Source organism: Propithecus coquereli, unplaced genomic scaffold (genome assembly GCF_000956105.1).
Source record: "Propithecus coquereli isolate 6110/MARCELLA unplaced genomic scaffold, Pcoq_1.0 Scaffold252, whole genome shotgun sequence".
Classification (NCBI taxonomy): domain Eukaryota; kingdom Metazoa; phylum Chordata; class Mammalia; order Primates; family Indriidae; genus Propithecus; species Propithecus coquereli.
Genome location: NW_012148086.1, coordinates 4,717,500 through 4,738,504, shown reverse-complemented (window position 1 = coordinate 4,738,504; position 21,005 = coordinate 4,717,500). Strand labels below are relative to the sequence as shown.

General features: G+C 40.2%; 1 protein-coding gene across 1 annotated transcript in view; it reads right to left on the bottom strand.

Annotated features, from left to right (window-relative positions):
- Window positions 1-21,005, bottom strand: part of LOC105812469 (cytochrome c oxidase assembly factor 1 homolog) — a 73,710-nt gene that overhangs the window by 6,726 nt on the left and 45,979 nt on the right. Inside the window, exons 2-3 of the mRNA XM_012646907.1 lie at window positions 3,134-3,185; window positions 696-795 (exon numbers count right to left, since the gene is read on the bottom strand). Of these exons, the coding sequence (XP_012502361.1) occupies window positions 696-795; window positions 3,134-3,148 (115 nt within the window). The 5' untranslated portion in view covers window positions 3,149-3,185. The remainder of the gene's footprint in view (window positions 1-695; window positions 796-3,133; window positions 3,186-21,005) is intronic.

Below are 21,005 nucleotides of genomic sequence, written 5' to 3'. Positions count from 1 at the left end.
ACTGAGAAGTGAAAATGCTGCAGAGTCAGGGTGAGGAGCCAAGCTGGGCAGGGATAAAAGAGCCTCAAAAAAGGTCAGTCTAGAAAAAACTGCTGCTGTTTTGCCATGGGTAGCATTGAAATGACCTTAAATGTCCTGGCTGCTGACAATAATTGTGGCCTGTCTTTATAGGTTCAAATCTGGATGCAGTGGGGCTGGAAGATGCATCTGTCAGGATTTTGCCATCATGGACTCTGCTTTTATTTTCTGCTCCTGCTGGAGTCCCTTGCTCAAGGTCCCCCTCCAGTAAATCACAGCAGAGAATGAAAGGGCAAAAAAGGCTGAGGACACTTGAGAAATAGCCACAGTATTCCCCACCTGTGAACCATCTGGTATTCCCCTTCCCTCTGTTCTTTCTTTATATAATTTCAGAATCTTGACGGATCCCCAGTGTGTGCACTGGAGTGAAAGCCCACCTTGCTTTGCAAGCCTTCTTATGCAAATAAATCCTGGCCCTTTTATTTGTACTTGTGGCTCCTGGAAAACGTGGGATTATAAAATAAGGAGGAAGATACACTCAATGAAATGGCGGATTGGCTTTTAAAATAGTCCTTTCCTTCTTTCTAATCTGCTGGAAGCATCTCAAGTATTTCCTTTGATGGAGAAGCAGGAGCACTAGGAGGAGGCCATGTCCCAGGCAGCTGGCAGGTACTCACTTTGTATGAGGTAATACATCAGGGCAAAGCCCCCACTACACAACACACTGGTGAAAAGGATCAGCTTTCCCAGAGGCATTGACATCCTGCTTCCTGGATGCTTAAAAACAAAAGATACAAATTTATTGTGAGATTCAGTTTTATGCCAAGGGCCTTTGCCTGGATTGGGCCCCTCAGGGAAAGGACAGCCAAGGAGGAAGCCTGCAAGGAGGAGAGGCCGACTTGCCCCAGTTGCTTCCTTTCCCAGTGCCAGGGCTGGTTCCGGAGCCAAATCAAGCACCCTCCCGAGGGTGGCCCTTGTCCAGGACCCATGCTGGGGGGGCCTGCCGCCTTTAGCCGGCCAAGCACAGAGCGAGCATTCAGCCCCACCATCCTGACAGACAGAACCCAGCCTGTGTGCCAAGCCCCGCGTGGCCAAGAAGCACAACCACTTTGTCTCAGACCAGCTGGTAAACAGGAAGCATATCCTTCTGTGGCAATAGCTGGTCTTGTAAGCCCACAAATGGGCTGGAGCTGTCACTGGCTGCTTTCTTTCATTTTTGAAAAATGCCCCACCCCCTGGATGAGGAAACTTTGATTATGACTTTCAGACTGAATGAACAGATGGAGTAGTGCCAGCTCAGTAAATACAGCATACCATATCCACCCTAGCGTTAACTCCTGTCCCCTGAAGGCCTGGGGTGGGGCTGGGAACAGCATGTGGGCCTCGTGGTGCCAATTCCCCTCCTTCCTGGTAGCCATTTAATCACTGCTCATACTGGCCAGGACTTTCTGGAAAGCTGTAAGATACCTGGCTATAAAACAGAGTAGGACACTGGCTTCGTATGTCGGACAGGACAGAACAGGGTCACAATTCAAATGCCCACAAGGCCAGACAGGTCACATAAATGAGAGCACACACTGCAAAGTGAGGACCAGGTGGCCCAGCCAGGGGGACAGGTTCACCCTGGCTCCAGTTAACTGTGGCCATGTGGGCCAAGTCTCAATGGTTCTTTCAATTTTTCAAGAGGTGCCAGAAATCAGGTTTTTATATGAAATAGCCCAGATTCTAAATGCTGACAACCAAATCAAAAAAAAAAAAAAAGGCTGGGTGTGGTGGTTCACGCATGTAATCTCAGAACTCTGGGAGACCAAGGCAAGAGGATCACTTCAGGCCAGCCTCGGCAACACATCAAGACTCCATCTCTACAAAAACGAAAAAAACTTAGCCAGGCTTGGCGGCATGCATCTGTAGTCCCAGCTACAGCCACTGCTCTCCAGCCTGGGTGATAGAGTGAGACTCCATTTCTTTAAAAAAAAAAAAAAACAGACCTAACAAAATATATTTGTGAATCAAATTTTTTCTATCGGTTTTCAGTTTACAGGGCATCCTCACCCTAGGTAAGATTTAGGTAAATTCCTCTCTGTCTTTGCTGACATTCCTCCAAAAAGAAAAGAAATTTTGGACAGATGGAAATTCCAGCTTTTAGATAAAGGAACAGATGACTTCCTAAGTGTTTGTGCCCCTATTTCAAGATTTAACCTTCAATTTTAATTGTGCTCCTTTAAAAAAGCAAGCCTTAGATGTGACCTAAAAGGGTCAGAGATACTGCAACACAGAAAAACTGAGTATAATGCTAGTTCCTCCACTGTGAGGACAGGTAAACATATTCTCCCCATCTGCTTCTCCACCTTCCGGGACACAGAGAGTAATAACAACTGTCCACCTATCATTTCTGAAACCATGAAGGTAAAGGAATCCACAGAAGCCCTGTTGGAGAAAGCCCCTCATGTGGATATTCTTTCTGAGAACTAATAATTAAACATACCCTTGGATCAGGCTAAAGTTGACCGGTTCTATAATGAAATAACATTTAATCCAGATTTATATATATAAAGGCTTTGATCAATTTAACAGATTAGAGAGATGAAATTTTAGATCATCTATGTACTATCTACTTATATACTGTTCTGTTTAACTAAAAAAAGGCTGTTGAAACCCAAAACGAATGTACAGCAACTGTCTTGAGAGTTTCACCTGGTACTGTATAATATGTAAGAGTATCAAAGTTGAGTGTAAAGTCAATTACAGTAATGTGATCTGGGAAAAGCCTTTTAGTTCTCATAATGAAAATGGTCAGAGCATATCCAAAGAATGTATTAGTCAGATCTTGCTTAATTTGAAGCAAGCTCAACAGGGTGGGGCAGCTAGATTGAGTTATGCAGAGCTTTCCACAGTGTTACTGCTTCTAAAGCCAGCATCAGACCCAGGGAAAAATACATCCTCAAACAATGCAAAAAATACCCGTCCCATCCCTCATCTGAGTTTAAAGCCACAGTGTACACTAAAGACCAGAAGAAACATATAACTATTCAGAGAGTGACTTCCATCTATTACCTAACCTGAGAATACCCTGGCAGGTTCTAATGGGGACCTTGACCCTGGAACATTCCATTACCTTTTGCCACATCATGGACAACTGTCTTGAAAATCATCAAAGGAAAGTTGTCCTGCAACGAGAAAAGATTTTACATTACAATCATTTTTTTTCAAACCTAATACTCCCTGGTTTCCAATATCAATGGAAAAGAAGCCAAACTCTGTAAAATAATTTAAAGAGGTTTATTCTGAGCCAAATTTGAGGACCATGGCCCGGAGCTATGCCCAAGAAGCCTTGAGCAAATGGACTCTCGATGGTTGGGTTACAGTTTGGTTTTATATATTTTAGGGAGACAGGAATTACACAGAAAGTCGTAAATCAATACATGGAAGGCATACATTGGTTTAGCCTGAAGAGGTGGGACATCTAAAAGGAGGGGGTGGTGTTACAGGTTACAGGTGGGTTTAAAGACTCTTTGATTTGTAATTGGTTAAAGAAATGAAGCTTTGTCTAAAGGCTTGGACTGTTCTAAGATAAGGAAGTCTGTTAATCAGAGACAAGCCACCAGACACCCACCCTGACTCAAGTGATCTGTTAAGTAAATTGAGGACCTGCAGGTGTAGTTTAAGCTTTGTCTTGCATACCTTTTGGTCTGTTAATGAGTTACACAGGATATTTCCGAGAAGGGGGGGGAGCATGAGGAGGCACATCTGACCTCCCTTCTCATGGCTAGCAACTCAGTTTTAGGGTATCCCCTTGGCCAAGAGGGGGCCCATTCAGTCAAATGGCAGGGAGCTTAAGACTTTATTTTAGTTACACTAATTTCACACAGCCAAGATTTATTACCAATCTAAGCTCTAGAACATGAACAAGAAGTTAAACTTAAACTCTAATACAAGCCTTGTCTGTGAAGGGCCCTGGTTTTTCCTCTTTCTCTTTTGCCAAATTAAGAAGAAAAAACAAAGCCGCTGGCTTCCTGTCTGGTACTAAGTACCTTTTGTTGCAGCAACCAGAAGACCGGTGTGGGTGGAGGAGAGGCGCACAGGGCAGGTGCCCTGACCGCAGCACAAACGGATTAGCACAAGGCCCGACCCACAGAAACACGATGCCAGCAATGTAAGCTGTACACCATGGATTAAAAACAGGTTTTTGGGGTTAAAAAGAACCAACAGTATAGTAAATCTACACATGGCCTTTAACAATATTGATGACACCTAACACTTCCATCTCTTACTATTATGTGACTGTTACTATTCTAAGCACTTTATATAAAATAATTAGTTTAATTTTCACAACAACCCCATGAAATAGGAAGCCCCATTTTACAGATGAACAAACTGAGCCACAGAGAGGTTATGTAACATGCCCAAAGTCACAAAAAGTCTGGCTCCAGGGTTTGTGCTCTCAATCAGCATGGTATACTGACTTTAAGATATCTAATTACAGAAATATTGAAATGTGGTGGGAAAAGTTTCTGAATTAAAACATATCCTTTTTTTTTTTTTCCGGCCAGGCATGGTGGCTCAGGCCTGTAATCCTAGCACTCTGGAAGCCCAAGGCCAGAGGATCATTTGAGCCCAGGAGTTTGAGACCAGCCTGGGCAAGAGCGAGACCCCATCTCTACTAAATACAGAAAAAATTAGCCAGTCATGGTGGTGTGCACCTGTAGTCCCAGCTACTCGGGAAGCTAAGGCAGGAGGATCGCTTGAGCCCAGGAGTTGGAGGTTGCTGTGAGCTATGACGACACCATTTCACTCTAGCCAAGGTGACACAGCAAGACTGTCTCAAAAAAAAGAAAAAAAGAAAAGAAAAAGAAAAATTTTCATTGTTACCAAAGTTATCAAAAGATTTAAATTTATTTATTTATTTATTTATAGATAGATAGATAGATAGATCGATCGATCCTCACTCTGTCGCCCAGGTTAGAGTGCAGTGGTATCAGCCACCATGCCTGGCTAATTTTTCTATTTTTTGTAGAGACAGGGTCTTGTTCTTGCTCAGGCTGGTCTCAAATTCTTGAGCTCAAGGGATCCTCCGGCCTCGGCCTCCCAGAGTGCCGGAATTATAGGCGTGAGTCACCGCGCCCAGACGAAAATATATTCTTCATGTTCAGTGTAAAAGGCCTTGGCAGGCATACCTTTCCTACTTTTTTTCAGACAGGGCACGGTACATTCTTATATCTTCGTTTCTTCTTTTATTTAGCAAATGGTTACTGAGGGCCTACTCTGGTCAGGCAGTGAGAATATAAAAATACTATCAAGATATAAAGATATTCTCCTTGATCCTGAGGGGAATACAGACAATTAAACAAATCACAACACAGATAGAGCCATCATGTACAACTGCACAGTTGTGCACCACACAACCCTAGCAGGGCATCATTCACACTGGAGACATCATAGATTTGTATCTTTTTTAAGACAGTCTACCAACAGTTGGAAGTACTATAAAGTATCTTGAAGGAGGAGGGAGAGTCTTTTTCTAATTTGCACAAAGGTGTCTATGAGCTAGCAGCAGCCTGGTTAGTGCAACCAGACATGTGCACCAAGAGAGGAAGTGACACCCAGGAAGTGGTCGGCCCTGCGGAAGGGATCAGCAAAGGTTTCACAGAGGAAGTTCACCTTGAGCAGAGAAAGGTGAAAGAGTGGAAAAGGGCTCCAGATGAGGGGAAATGACAAGCGAAAGCAGAGTGGGCAGAAAAGAGAACTGCAGAAGTGTGAGGCACAGGAGGGGAGCCACAGGAAATAGGTCTGCAAGTGGGGGTGGGGAGGTGGTGACCGCTAAGAAAGACCCTGACCCTGAGCTGTTGGACTCTATTCTGCAGGTGAGGGGCTACAGGAAAACCTCTCTGGGGCAGAAGGATGCGCAGCCTGGGGGACAGGAGCAGTGCAGCAAGACCAGCCAGGAGGCTTCTGTGACAGACAGCAAAGATGAGAGCTAAGACCAACGTAGTCAGAGTGGTTGATTTCTTAAAATATTTAGGATAGTTTTTATTTATTTACTAATTTGTGCACTAGCCCATTCCAAAAAGGATGAAGGGGCTAACAACGATACATACTTTACACAATAAAGTGACTCTAATCAACAATAAGTTAGGATATACTTTCAAATAACTAAAAGAGTGGAATTGGAATGTTCCTAACACAAAGAAACAATAATGTCTAAGGTGATGGATACCCCAGTTACCCTGATTTGAGTAATTCACACTGTATGTCTGCATCAAAACATCAAACATGTACCCTGTAAAGATACACAACTATTATGTAGCCATAACAATTAAATATTTTTAAAAGATACATACTTTCAAAAAGAAAACAGATGAGGAAATGAGATAAATGAAAAATAATTTTAAGAAAAGAAATAAAGCTGGGATAAAGTTAGGGCACAAAAGTGTATACTAGCACATATTTGACACTGAGCTTCCTGCGTGCTCGCAGAACGGGAAGCCTGAGGAGCTACGACACGGTCCAGAGTGTCCACGAGATAAGGCAAAGCCGTGGCTGCGGAGGAATGCAACAGTTCCTAATAACACAGAAGCCTCGGAGACCTCTGCCAGGAATGCTCAGAAAGGATGCTCTGAAGTGGCTGGTGTTGCAAACAACATCCTGAGAATTAAAAAAACTCAAAAAGTTCTCAACTTTCAAATGACTTTTTATAACATCCAATAATGAAAGTCACAATCATAGTCCCAGAAAAAACATAAAAAGAATTTTAGGAGCAACCAAAAGACTCAGTGTAAAGATCTCTGCTTTGACTCAATGGAGAGCTCAGGCAGTGATGACCAACCTGGTCTACAGGAGCCCTCCGTGCCAATCGGGGGTGGGGTATGAGTGCCAGTAAGGGACTGGAGGGGAGATCAGCCCATGCTCCCTTTTTTTTTTTTTCCTAAGAGACAGGGTCTCTGTGTAGGCCAGGCTGGAGTGCAGTGGCCATTCACAGGCACGATTATAGCACACACAACCCTGAGCCGGTCTTACTCATCCTCCTGCCTCAGCCTCCGGCCCGGCTGGGACTCCAGGTGCACAACAACACACAGGCGGCCCCTGCCCCATGAACTGTCTTTTGAAGGCAGCGTTAAGTAGCCCTTTCCCTCCAGAAAAAATTTTTTTTTCAAAAAGGCACTGTAGAGAAATAGAAGTACATTTTAGGCTACCTCCAGGAATATCTTACAACTAAGCTTCTGATAAGAATTGAAAGGGTCACATCCCTTTTGAAAATCAAGGGGCTGGTTAGCCACAGGAAGTAGGAACAAAGTCCTGGCCAAGGTCTCCCAGGAAAGCAGTCCCAGCTCTGCTCTGATACACAAACAGGTGACTTCGGCCAGGGTTTATAAAACGTTTTTCAAAGTATTGAACCCCTTTCTAGAGCCGAAGTGCAGTCTGTTAGAACAGGTGCCAGTAGCTGCTTGAGCGGCCACAAGGCTGGAGATGACTCATATCAACCTCCCCTCGAGCGGAGCAGAGGTTTGCAGGAAGCATCAGTAGGGGGGTGAACAGAAGCAGCCAGAGGGTTCGAGCCAGAGGCAGGACCCAACCAGGGGAGGGTGGACACAGTCAGGGGTGCAACTTCAACTGCACATCAGAATTAGCAGAAGAGCTTGAAAAAAAAAAACAAAAACAAAAAAACAGATGTCTAAGCCACACCCAGACCACTTAAGATAGAATCTACAGGAGTGGGACCCAGGCACTGGTATTTTTTAACCTTCTCAGTTGATCCTAACATGCAGCCAAGCTTGGGGACCTGTGGACTACCAGGAACAAAGCACGCAAAGTAAGCACATGGCCAAAGTTTGGAGAGCTGGTCAGGTAATCCTTTAGGGGCTCCTAAGAAGTTAGAGAATAGAAACAGCTTATTCTTCTATCTGTGCCACACACCACCCACTCCCACCACATCTTGAGAGACTGAACACATCCCTCTTTCCAGGGATTCTGGCACTGGACAAGCGGCAGACCAGCCTAGGGGCCAGGTCAGATGGTGTCGGCCTCCGAGATAAAACCCCAAGTTTAATAAGAGGTGAGCTCAGCAGACCTTCGCAAGGAAACCATCCCAAAACCCAGCTGAGAAAGAAGACGGACCAAACTACGGATAAAAATCTTTGATTTTTAAAAATTTGTCAATTTTTAATTGACAATAATTGCATATATTTATAGGGTGCAATGTGACGTTTTGACATATTTAACATATCCAGCACCTCACATACTGACCATTTTTTTGTGGTAGGAACATTCGAAATTTACTCTCTTAGCAACTTCAAAATATATCATACATTATTATTAACTACAGTCACCATGCTGTGCAATAGATCTCAAAAAATTATTCCTCTGGGGCACCACAAGAGCAGAAGAACGGGATCCATTTGTACTCACCATCAAATTGGTATTAACTAATCAACACATAAATGCACATATCAGAACAACATCTATTGGATGCTGGGGAAGGGGGAGGGCGGTAGGAGGAGGCGGGAGGAGGGAGGAGGGGACGGGTATTTGTATACACAAGGAGTGCCATGTGCACTACCCGAAGGATGGACATATTTGAAACACGGACTTGGGGGGGGGGGGAACCAAGGGCAACACACGTAACCTAAACATCTGTACCCCCATAATATGCTGAAATTAAAAAAAAAAATTATTCCTCTGGTGTAACTGAAACTTTGTACCCTTTGACCAACATCTCCCCATCACCCTCCCAAAAAAATCCTTGATTTTTAAGAGGCATTTTTCTCACATTGTAATATTCTATGTCTTAAAAGCTGAGTCTATCTATTAAAGTGATTCTTTTCTCTACACCACTATCCCCAAACTGTTAAAACCATGGTTTGTCTTATCAATACACCAGAAGCAGCATCACAGGCAGCTGAAGTAGGAGCAGGGCCAAAAGCCTGCCCCTGAACACAGGCCATGTGACGCTCCTGGCAGGCCTGTTAACACCTCACGTTCTTCTCTGCAGCAGGCTTTGCCAGGCGTAACCTTTCACTTCACTTCTTTTCTTCTGGGTGACATATGGCTGGCTTGGCTTGTCCCAAATCTGAGTGACTACTATGGGCCAGGCACCATGCAGGATCTTTTATATGCACTACTATTTCTTATATTGACTGTTAAAGGTAAATATTATTTTTGCCCTTTTTTGAGCTACAAAAACCTCTACAAAGTTTCTGAAACTTGCTATGGTCACGTAGCTATTCCATGGTAGAGCTACTACAGGCATCTATCTGACCCCAGAGGCCATGGTCTTTCCACTGCACCACAAAACCCACGTTACAGAGACCATGGATTCCAGAACAATCAACTTTTCATACAGGTAGTACATGCTATCCACAAACCATTCCCATCGGCAGGAAGCAAATCGCTGCTGCTCTGGGAAACAGTTTTAATCACTATCTCCCCAGGTAATAATTTAAGGAGACAAGGTCAAACAAAAAGATATAAAATCTACTTAGACACTACTGTGAGGAAAAGAAAAGATGGGTCTTCCCTATTTGCTGAATGGACACTACTCACGGCTACCACCACCCTGGAGATTATATATCCTTCCAGCCTTTAAAAAACTAACCATGCGGGGGGAAGGAGAGAGACAGTGCAGGGAATTATGTGCAAGGCATTATGCTTAGGAAAATAGAGATGAAAAAATTAAGGCAGTAAGAATTTAAATGAAAATGACAGAATAAGGAACAAATAAAACCAAAAACGGCGAAAACAGATTTAAAAAATTGGTATTTAAGAAAAAAAGTACGAATGGCAAAAATAAAGAGATAAAAGAGGACTAAACATTTTAAAAGATTGAAATGCCTTATATTTAAGATAAGGGAGACAAAAGGCTAATAATACCAAAAAGCAAAAATACAAAAGCATGTACTCAAACATGATAAAAGATTAGGGAAAAAAAAATCAAAAGACTAACAAGTTAAACATTTTTAAAATTAGGCATAAAAATGTTAGTGCAGGCTTTTTAACCTAGTTTTGGCTCTGGAGTCTCAGAATAATTTGAATGTTTCCAGATGAAAAGCTTCGAGTAACCTTTTATTTTTAACTGAGGTTAATCATGAGGCAAACTCCCTGCCCGAGTGGCCTTCCCCCCTTAATTAAGCTGAACTAGGAATGTTAATGAAAGGTTGTCCAACACCCTTTCTATCAAAAGTATCTGTTAGTGACCCCAGGCAGACTATGACTACCTGGAGAGAGGGTCCTGGTACCAATAGAAAGGATTAACATTTTTTAAAGATTAATAAAATGTAAAATAAAGAAAGATGCCATCTAGTTTAAGAGAGCACCAGGCTTCTGTTTCCTGATACGACTTCACAAATTCCATTTCAGCCACTTGTAAAGATATACACAAGAGAAGACAGAAGGTAGAGCTTGCTTTGAACCATAACAACTTGCAAAAGTCTGGGAGAAATTTCCACTAACTACAGTGTGAATGAATAAAGACAGAGCAACACATCCAGGGCCAACTGAACCCTGGCCTCTCATGGGGAGCAGCGCAGCTGGCCAGAATATATGTGGGGAAGGCATTCAGCCCTTTGCTTCTCTCTACTCCCAATCCAAAGTTTCTAGGTTTGTAGCAATCAGGAAGCAGGCTGGGCAGCCCCCTAGACTCCTGCTTCCAGAGACAGCCACTCTCCCTTCCCCATCTTTGTCCACACCTTCTTTTTCTACACCCATTCAGAGACTACAATCCTACTAAGTACAACCCAGCAGTAAGAAGAGGTAGGACTGGCAGTGGTGCAATGACAAATTCACTATAAGACATAAAATAATACAGAGAAAAACATCACTTTGGCCACTTAATTGGTTGTAGAAAGACAACTGCCTCTAAAAACCAGGCACAATGGGAACAAATAAACGCCATGCTGAAAAGGAAAGGGAAGAAACTCAGATAAGGAGAGATTTCAGGGAAGCTTGAAAAACAGAATTCGTGTGGCAGAAAAGCTGAATTCATAATGAGGAAGTCACATTCAAGAAGTTTTCCCACCATGCAGAATGAAAGAACAAAAACATGAAAATGCAGAGAAAATGACAAGCGGAAATTTGGAAACTAAGACCTACCCGACAGATCATTATAATTGCTGATAAAGAAAGTGAATGGAGTGAATGGAAGATGAGACAAAACAAAAATTATACTAGAAGAAAACTGGACACAGTTGAAAAAAGACAAAAATGCAGACCATGTTCCATTTCCGTTCATGAACACTTCCTAGCAAAATATTACATTACCAGTTTCCCAAAAGGTATACCTACAAAGGATTATATATTAGAGTAGCCTTAGGTTTCTCTGTAACAATGAATTCCCAAAGACAATGGAATAATAACTACAAATACCTGAGGAGCAAAGGGTGTGATCCAAGAACTCTATACCCAATCCAAACTGTGTGAAGACAAGAGAAAGACATTATAAATTTGGAAGAAACTCAAGGTATTATATAATCTACCTAGACTGCCTGAAAATATTAGTCGAAAATATATTACAATTTATCGAAATATAAATCCAAATGCCCTAGAAATAATGGTATATTAGAACTGACAGCATGCACTGAGACCAATTAAATTAAGTAGATCTAAATAATTACTGTTTAAATAGTTACCAAATAAGTAAAAACAGTTAGGTAGACACGAGACAGGGAACTGCAGACACTGCTTCAGGCATTGCTTTAGACACTGCTTTAGGCACTGCTTGATTATGCAGGCATTGTTTAACTCTGCCGTCCCCAACCCCCAGGCCATGGACCAGTACCAGTCCGTGGCCTGTTAGGAACTGAGCCGTACAGCAGGAAGTGAGCTCCAGAGAGCGAGAGAAGCTTCATCTGCGTTTACAGCCACTCTCCATCACTGCCTGAGCTCCAACCTCCCCTCCACACTCCCGTCTGTGGAAAAATTGTCTTCCATGAAACCATCCCCAGTGCCAAAAAGTTTTGAGGACTGCTGCTTTATATCGTTGTTTCGGAACTGTCATGGTGATTTCAAGGGCAAAGAACTTTTAAAACTACAACGCAAATGATATTGTAATTGGCCAGAGTTCATGTAAGGTGACCTGGATAGCTGACAAGCCAGCTGAAGCTGGTTCTTGTCTACGGTTATTAGTCCTCCCCTTAATTAGACTTTAATATCTGTACCCACTCTGCCAGCTCCTACATCCAACTCCTAAAGCATGGTAGCCTAGCTAGTTTCTGCCTGAGGGTTGTTTATTTCAGCACCTGTACCCAAGTTTGCAAGCCCCTGCATCTGGTCTCAGCCCTGTCTCCTAGTCATCTTCTCCTACTCTAACAATAACTGCCAAAATTTGGAAGCAACGAAGATGTCTTCAGTAAGTGAACATATAGACTGTGGTAAATCCAGACAACAGAATATTATTCAGTTTTAAAAAGAAATGAGCTATCAAACCAAGAAAAGACATGGAAGACCCTTAAATGTTTACTACCAAGTGACAGAAGCCAATCTGAAAAGGCTACATACTTTATTCCAATTATGTGACATCCTGGAAAAGGCAAAACTACAGAGACAGCAAAAAGATCAGGGGTTGCTAGAGATTTGGGCGAGAGGGAGGGAAGAATAAGTGAAGCACAGAGGATTTTTAGCACAGTGAAGCCATTTTGTATGTTATTATAATGGTGGACGCATGTCATTGTACATTTGTCAAAACCCATAGAATGTACAACACAAAGAGTGAACCCTAATGCAAACTATGGACTTTTGTTGAAAATGATGGGTCAATGCTGGTTCACCAATCATAACAAATGGACCGCTCTGGTGCCTAATGCTGATGGTAGGGGAGGCGAAGGGCAGGCGGCGGGGGGCAGGGGGCTATGTATGGACTCTCTCACTTTCTGCTCAATTTTGCTAAACCCAAAACCACTGTTAAAAAGAAAGTCTATTTTATATATATACACACACGCACACACACACACACATACACACATATTTTTTAAAGATGTTACTACTGAAATCAGCTCAAAGATGTGATAAAATGTTATCTAAGAATAAATCAACTCAAACTAATATGTAAGATAAAATCAAATACCTGATAAAATATGTGCCTAATAGAGTGAATTATAAAATCCAAATACTGAATGAAATCTAATTTTTTTCTAAACTACATTTTTTGGGGCCAAATAATATGTTAAGGGATAGTTCTTCCTTTAAAATCTACTCAAATTTCACTTCCTACCTCTCGACAATGCTCACTTTTAAAAACCTTGAAATATTTAAGTGGGTAATATATGTGAATACTCTCTGAAAAATAAACAAATAGCATGACATGCTAGAATATGAAAGGGGGAAGGCGTCATTTTAGCTGTGGTGGTGCAGGAAGGCATCTCTGCCAAGGTGACATTTGAGTAGCGACTGAAGGAATCACTTGAAAACCAGGGGTGTGAAGCACACCAAGGCCCTGAGGAAGCCAAGGGCTCTGTGAAGGAGTGTGGTAAACGAGGACAGGCAAGAGGGCAGGGTCTTCACCATGTAGGTGTTTGTAAGGTATGGTAGGGAGTTTGGATTTTATTCTAAGTGTAATGAGAAGTTGCTAAAGATTTCAATCAGGGAATGGCATAATCTGGCTTTTTTTTTTTTTTTTTTTTAAGATTTCTCTAGAAGGGGCAAGAATGGAAGCAGGGAGTCCAGTTAAAAGGCTCCTGTGGTAGTCTAGTGCGGAGTTGGTGGTGGCTTGGACTAGCTGGTGGCAGTGGAGATAAGAACTAAATATACTTGAGATATGAAGCAGAACTAACAGGCTTGTTAGTGAATTGGATATTGGGGGAAGGGGGAAGGACAAGGCATGTGGCAGAGTGATTTCACAGAATTTATCAATATTATCCTTAAACCTCCTTACAAAAATTTTGAGCATTCCAAACCACCAAGCAGTTAGAATTTAGTAATGATAAAGAGTCTTGGCCGGGCATAGTGGCTCACACCTGTAAACCTAGCACTCTAGGAGGCCGAAGCGGGAGGATTGCTTGAGGCCAGAAGTTCAAGACCAGCCTGAGCAGGAGTAAGACCCCATTCCTTTAAAAAACAGATGTGGCACATGCCTGTAAGTCCTAAGTACTTGGAAGGCTGAGGGAAGAGAATCACTTGAGCCCAGAAGTTTGAGGTTGCAGTGAGCTATGATGATGCCACTGCACTCCAGCTTGGGCGACAGAGCGAGACTGTGTCTTAAAAAAAAAAAAGAGTCTTGGTGGAAAGTTTTAAATAGCAAACTATGATTCCCAAATCTGATTAGTCATGATGTCTCATCTGTTTGAACAAAATACATTTCACAGCCATTTTCTTGTAGATTTTAAACCACAGCAAGAAGATACTTAGTACTTTCTGGCATCAAAAACGTCATATAATGGACTCTGATTCATAACCATTTTGCAAGTGGGTATGAGTAAGGCAAATCCTACTAAACATTTACTTCAGCATTTCTATTAAAAGCCTCCATTTTAGAAAAAGAAAGTATTTATAAAAATAAAACAAGTTGCTATCAGTGATTAGAAATGGAATCTGAGAGATCTGTAGTTGACGCTTCCCTCCCTAAAATCCTCCTTGTATTTTCAGACTTACATGTCTACCTGTTTGCCTTTCACCTCTCTGGGGAGTCCTCTTACGGCAATCTCCCTTCCTCTACCTGTTCTATATTCTCCCTGACTCCATATTATGGGCTGAATTGTGACCTCCCACTGCTATGTTGAAGCCCTAACCCCCAGTTCCTCAGAACATCAAGGTATTTGGAGATAAGGTCTCTAAAGAGGTAATTAAATTGAGATTTTCTTAGGGTGGGCTCTAATCCAATATGACTGTGTCCTCGTAAGAGGTATTCTAGACTCAGAATACATGTGCACAGAGGAAAGTCCATGTGAACACGAAGGGAGAAGAAGGTGGCATCCACAAGCCCAGGAGAGAAGTTTCAGAAGAAACCAAACCTGATGATGTCTTGATCTTGGACTTATAGCCTCCAGAGCTGGAAGGAAATAAATTTCTGTCTTTAAACTTAGACTTTATTGTGACTTTTGATGAACAGTTCTTGATTTTTTAATGTAATCCAGTTTGCCAATTTCTTTCCTTTATGGTTAGTATATTTTTGTGTCTTGTTTAAGAAATCTTTAAATACCCCAAGTTTTCATGAACTTAAGTAAACATTCACATACATCACTCTCCTCTACTTTTGCGAAAAAATATACAAAAGCGCTATTCTGATGTGTGTTTGCACAGACCTTGAGAAGAGTTCTTTGAAACCCAGCTCAAGCAGACAGAGCAAATTCACCTTTTCTTTGCCTTTTTGTTCTATGTGGGCCCTCAACAGGTTGGACGATGCCTGCCTACACTGGTGAGGGCAATCTTCTTTACTTGCTCTTATTCAGATGCTAATCTCTTCTGAAAATACCCTCACATATACATCCAGAAATAACGTTTTACCAGATGAGCCCAGCAAAGTTGACACATAAGAATAACCATCACATCAAATAACTTTGCCTTACCAGGCCCCACCCACAACTCTGTTCTTGGCTTAAAACTTGAAATACTGATGCACTTCTTAAAGGAAACAGGAGGGAGAGAGGGGCTGAAGCACCCATTATGGACAAAGTGAGCGCTGAAACTGCTTCAGTCGGGAAGGGAAGGAAAGCAGGGTCCTAGGTGAGGTAAGTACCAAATAGAAGTCTGGGCTGAAGCAGGGAGACATGGTCTGAGTTTCTAGACAAAAAAAGTACGTGTAATCCAGAGCAAAACAAATATAATGGATTCCACTTTTATTTCCAAAGTATTCTAACAGCTCTGAGTAACATGTATATTATGAAGACTTATGAATGTATAAATGTGTGTGTAAAACATTCATCATAAACTCAGTTCCCCAATGTAATTAATTTATTCACTCAACAAATACTCACTAAGCACCTACTATATATATTATATATAGGATACACTGGCAAAGAAGGAAGGACCTTGACCTGAAGAACTACTCAGCCTAGTTGGGGAGATAAGGCATGCATATAAAAATATAACTATATACATGGCAAAAGAGCTAGATGCACTAAACAAGAGACAGAGGGCTATGTGAAGAAAATGATGTAACCCCCACAAACACACATTCTTGTCCTTCTCTAATCTTCCAACATGTTTTATATTCTTCGCATACCTTTTCGTTCCCTACTAAAATATAATCTGCAAGAGGTCAAGGACTTTGTCTTGTTTGCTGCTATAATTCTACAACCTATGGTAGTGCCTGTCCCACAGGATGTGCTTAATAATAAATTATTGACACCACATTAAAATTGTCATTTAAAAACAACGATGAAAGTACACAAATACACCCTTACTTCTGTGGTCAGCTGATGTTCAACAAGAGCACCAAGACAATAAAATGGAGAAAGAATGGTCTTTTCAACAAATGATGCTGGGACAACCAGATATCCACATCCAAAATAATGAAGTTAGACCCTTTCCTGACACCAGACACAAAAAAATCAACTCAAAATGAATCATAGACCTAAATGTAAGAGCTAAAACAATAAAACTCTTAGAACAAAACATAAGAGAAAGTCTTCATTAGCTTGGATTAGGCAATGCTTTCTTGTAGAAAAGCACAAACGATAAATTGGACTTGGTCAAAATTAAAAATACTTGTGTTATAAGATACCATGAAGAAAGTGAGAACCCATAGAAAGAGAAAAAAATTACAAAGCATGTATTTGGCAATGACTGTAATATCTAAAGAACTAGAATATATATAAAGAACTCTTATAACTCAATACTCAATTAAAAAATGAGCAAAGGACCTAAACAGACATTTCTCCAAAGAAGACATATAAATGGCCAATAAATACACGAAAAAATGCCCAACATCATTAGCCATCAAGGAAATACACATCAAAACCAAAATGAAATACCACTGAATTTTTTTTATCTTTAAATATCAAAAAAATTAAGTATTAGTCTAGTGCCAAACATATAGTAAATGCCCAAGACCAGTAAACTATTTTTATTGGGTGGGGAAAGTACTTATATCCTAGTGGGTGTGAAGTGATTATCTCAGCATCATTTGTTCTTCTGGATCTTCATACTTCCAAATCTTTTGCATTACGTGTGATTAAGTTACTAAGAATAAGAGCAGGGCCAAATAGAACTGTCAATGAGTACAATGCCTGACACACATTACGTACTTAACAAATTTCTATCAAAATGGGCTGTGCGAGCTGGCTCACGCCTATAATTCTAGCACTCTGGGAAGCCGAGGAGAGGATTACTTGAGTTCAGGAGTTCGAGACCAGCCTGAGCAAGAGTCAGACCCTGACTAAAAATAGAAAAAATTAGCCGGGCCTGGTGGTGTACGCTTGTAGTCCCAGCTACTCAGCAGTCAGGAGGCTGAGACAGGAGAACCGCTTGAGCCCAGAAGTTTGAGGTTGCCGTGAGCTAGGCTAATGCCACAGCTCTCTAGCCCAGGCAACAGAGCCAGACTCTGTCTCAAAAAAAAAAAAATCAAATATCTATAAAGAAACGTAAGTATCTCATTTTTTTCAATATCATCAAACCACTAAATGGCTTTGCTCAGCCATTTTATACAGGCACAGTGATCCAAAGACAAACACAGGGCTTATTCTGAAGGTCCCACACAGCCCCTTGTACTACTCTGAATAACTTATTACATAGCTTTTCTAATTCCTCCTCATGTAGTCAGCATTTTCACAAAGACACTACAGAAACACAGAAGCGGGCTAAGTATCCACTCCATTTAGTCTCTCTGGGCCTTTGTTACCCCAGCTGGAAAGCCCAAACAGCATTGTTTGAAGAATAATGGAGATAAAACCATAAAAGCAATTTGTAACTTATAAAGGACAAGACAGATGTGAGTTGCTCTTATGCGCTTATACTTTGAGTACCTTGAGAGCATAATCAAGTCTGACTAATTTTTGTAATCACAATAATTATCAGTTTCCAAAATTAAAAAGGGGTTCACTAATGGCTTCCTAAATAGAATTTTTATATATGTCTTCCTCTTCGCCCACCCAGTAATAGTTCTAATACTTCATATTTATAGATTATAAATCCTCAACATTTATCAATAAGATGGTCTTTGATAAATATCAAAACCTTTCTTAAAATTCAACTCTGAGTAAACTTTTGTTCTGTTTTATGTATCACATGGTCCTAACAAGAATCTCTGTCTGCCTGCAAGTAGACACTGTTGCTTGTCTTGTGTTCAACATAATACAATGTTTGGCAAGTGGTAGGCATCGAATTAACACGCTATAAAGTTTATTTCTTTCTTGCTCCAAAAGTGAAAAGGGCTTTATAAAACTCTAGAGCTTTGAGGAAAAGTCTGGAGAAATCACCCTAAACATATAAAACTGTGGTGATATTACTATGAGCAATGTGATAATAGACCACTCCTTGTGTTATAAAAGAATTAACACAGAAACTTGCTTTGTCCATAATTTTAGCCTGATGTAATCCCAAAGTTGGTGTGATCTGTACCGAATGGACCTGAGTCAAGGACAAAATTTCCTTGATGAATAGACTTTATTGAGTTAACATAAAGGGAGTAAATATGTAGGACTCAGTATCAGGGCTTATCTTCTGGACATTCAAGGGCAGACTTCCCATGACCACTTCACTCCATGGTTCACCTCTCCCCAAAGCTGAACCGTAGCAGAAGTATTAGGTATTTTCAAAACAGCTTATAAAATTGATAGAATTGCTTGGTTAAAGGTAATTTTAAAGGTTAAAGGTCATCATTCAAATTTATTTTCAACACATATTACAATTCATGTTTTTCTTAGAAACCCTCAACACAAGATTAGCCCTTCATGTGTTTTTCTTCCCTAACACACACACTAGGTGACATTTACAATCACAAATTTATTCTGCCAAGGTATAGAATAAATAAGTACATTCACTGTAACACCATCACTTTCTCCTCTGCTCAAAGAAACAGGTAGATAACTATTATAAGATTAAGTGTAAATCCACTCTAATTTTTACTGTAAAGGTAAATTAATTATAAACTTTAATTCTATTCTTAAATGTAACAAATTACCTGCTAAACACCTCAGGACCATTCACTACTCTGAATTGGAGGAGGATGTCACACGGAGTATACTTTGAGGGCAAAAAGTGCTACTGACTCAGAATTTACATGAAAAATCTTATCAAGGAATCCTATATTGAACTCGAACAAAGCCAGATGTTAATTAGTGGCTCACCTATACTATTTGAATAAAATACTGACAGCAATACTTTGCTGCTTCCTTTAATATTGAGACCCTTAATGGATCCCTAAATATTACTATCCATCAGTGATGACTGCTTCCAGTTCTCACTTACAGGAATGCTGCCCTTGCCCCCTCATGAACAAAGTAGTCACTAATAGTTAAAGAAATCTCTCAGAAGAAATAAAATTTAAAACATTAAACTTAAAATGTTTGCTGCATATCATTTCAAGACAATATGAGTAAGAACAACTTTGTTTCCAACACTTAAAAATAGGCAAGTTACCCCTCCATCAACCTAATTAAACATGATTAAATAGGTGACATTTTAAATTTGAGACCTAAGCCTTACTAATCTACTACTGGAGGAAAAAAAACTTACAATAGTAAAAAGAGATGGAGTTTACTACAGCACTATTCACAATAGCCAAGATACGGAATCAACCCAAGTGTCTAACAACTTTATCCACTGAATGGATAAAGAAAATGTGGTGTATATACACACAATGGAATACTATTCAGCCATAAAAAAGAATGCAATCCTGTCATTTGCAACAACATGGCTAGAACTAGAGGACATTATATTAAGTGAAATAAGCCAGGAACAGAAAGTTAAGCACCACATGCTCCCATTCATATGAGGAAGCTAAAAAAAAGTTGATCTTATATAAGTAAAAAGTAGAATAGAGGATACTAGAGACTGGGAAGGACTGAGGAAGAGAGGGGATAGGAAGAGATTCATAAAAGGATACACAATTACAGCTAGATAGGAGGAGTAAGTTCTAGGGTTCTACAGCACTATAAAATGACTATAGTTAATAATATATTATATTATATAGTTTCAAATAGCTAAAAGGCGGATACTGAATATTCTCAACACAAAGAAATTCTATGTTTGAGATGATGGATATGGTCATTACCCTGATTTGATCGTTATACATTGTACACATGTATCAAAATATCATACTGTACTATGTAAATAATGTATAACTATTACATATTAATTTTTAAAAACCTTCAGAACACATCCAAAATTGGCTGAGAAAAATAACTGTGCATTTTAAACTATATGGTCACCATGGTAGCAAAGGGAATCTATTACCAATAAGAATTATGCAAGAAAGCTCTACACTCTTAAAACAAAAGAGGTATGGCATACATTAGTATTTATTCTAGCTTAATTTATGTATGATACTATGGTTGTCCTCGCCAATTGTTAAGTCCCCTTTAGGTGGGTCTCTTCATCCTTTGTACAGTGACTAACAGTTCAAAATGCTTAATGTTTAACTTTCTTAGCTTAAGAATTAATCCTTTATTTTCCCTACTTTTTATGAATTTTTGTTATCATTAGTTTAGCTTTCTCTTGTTGAATATTATTGGAAGAAAGTTCATAGAAATACTATAGAGAAAAATGCTCAATTCTTTCAAACATATAACTTTTATAGTATTGGTAAAGAAACTGTGTCTTTAAAAACCCTACATTAGCCCTTTGAAAACACCTGAGAAAGAAGCCTGGTTTCAGTTAACAGCATACAAGGAAGGACAAACTCCAACACTATATATTTCATGTACGTGATGTATGAATATATGTAATGACCAAAATAGGAAAAATTGTTATTCAGTAAGTTGTGTGGTAATAAATCTGAGGTTTAAAAAAAGAGACAGGAATGCTTTAATGAGTTCCATAACCTTGATAAAAAATATGTCTTTGTTTCTCCAACTAGTCATTTAATACTTAATAAGATTTATAAACCTAAGATGAAATTTAGACTA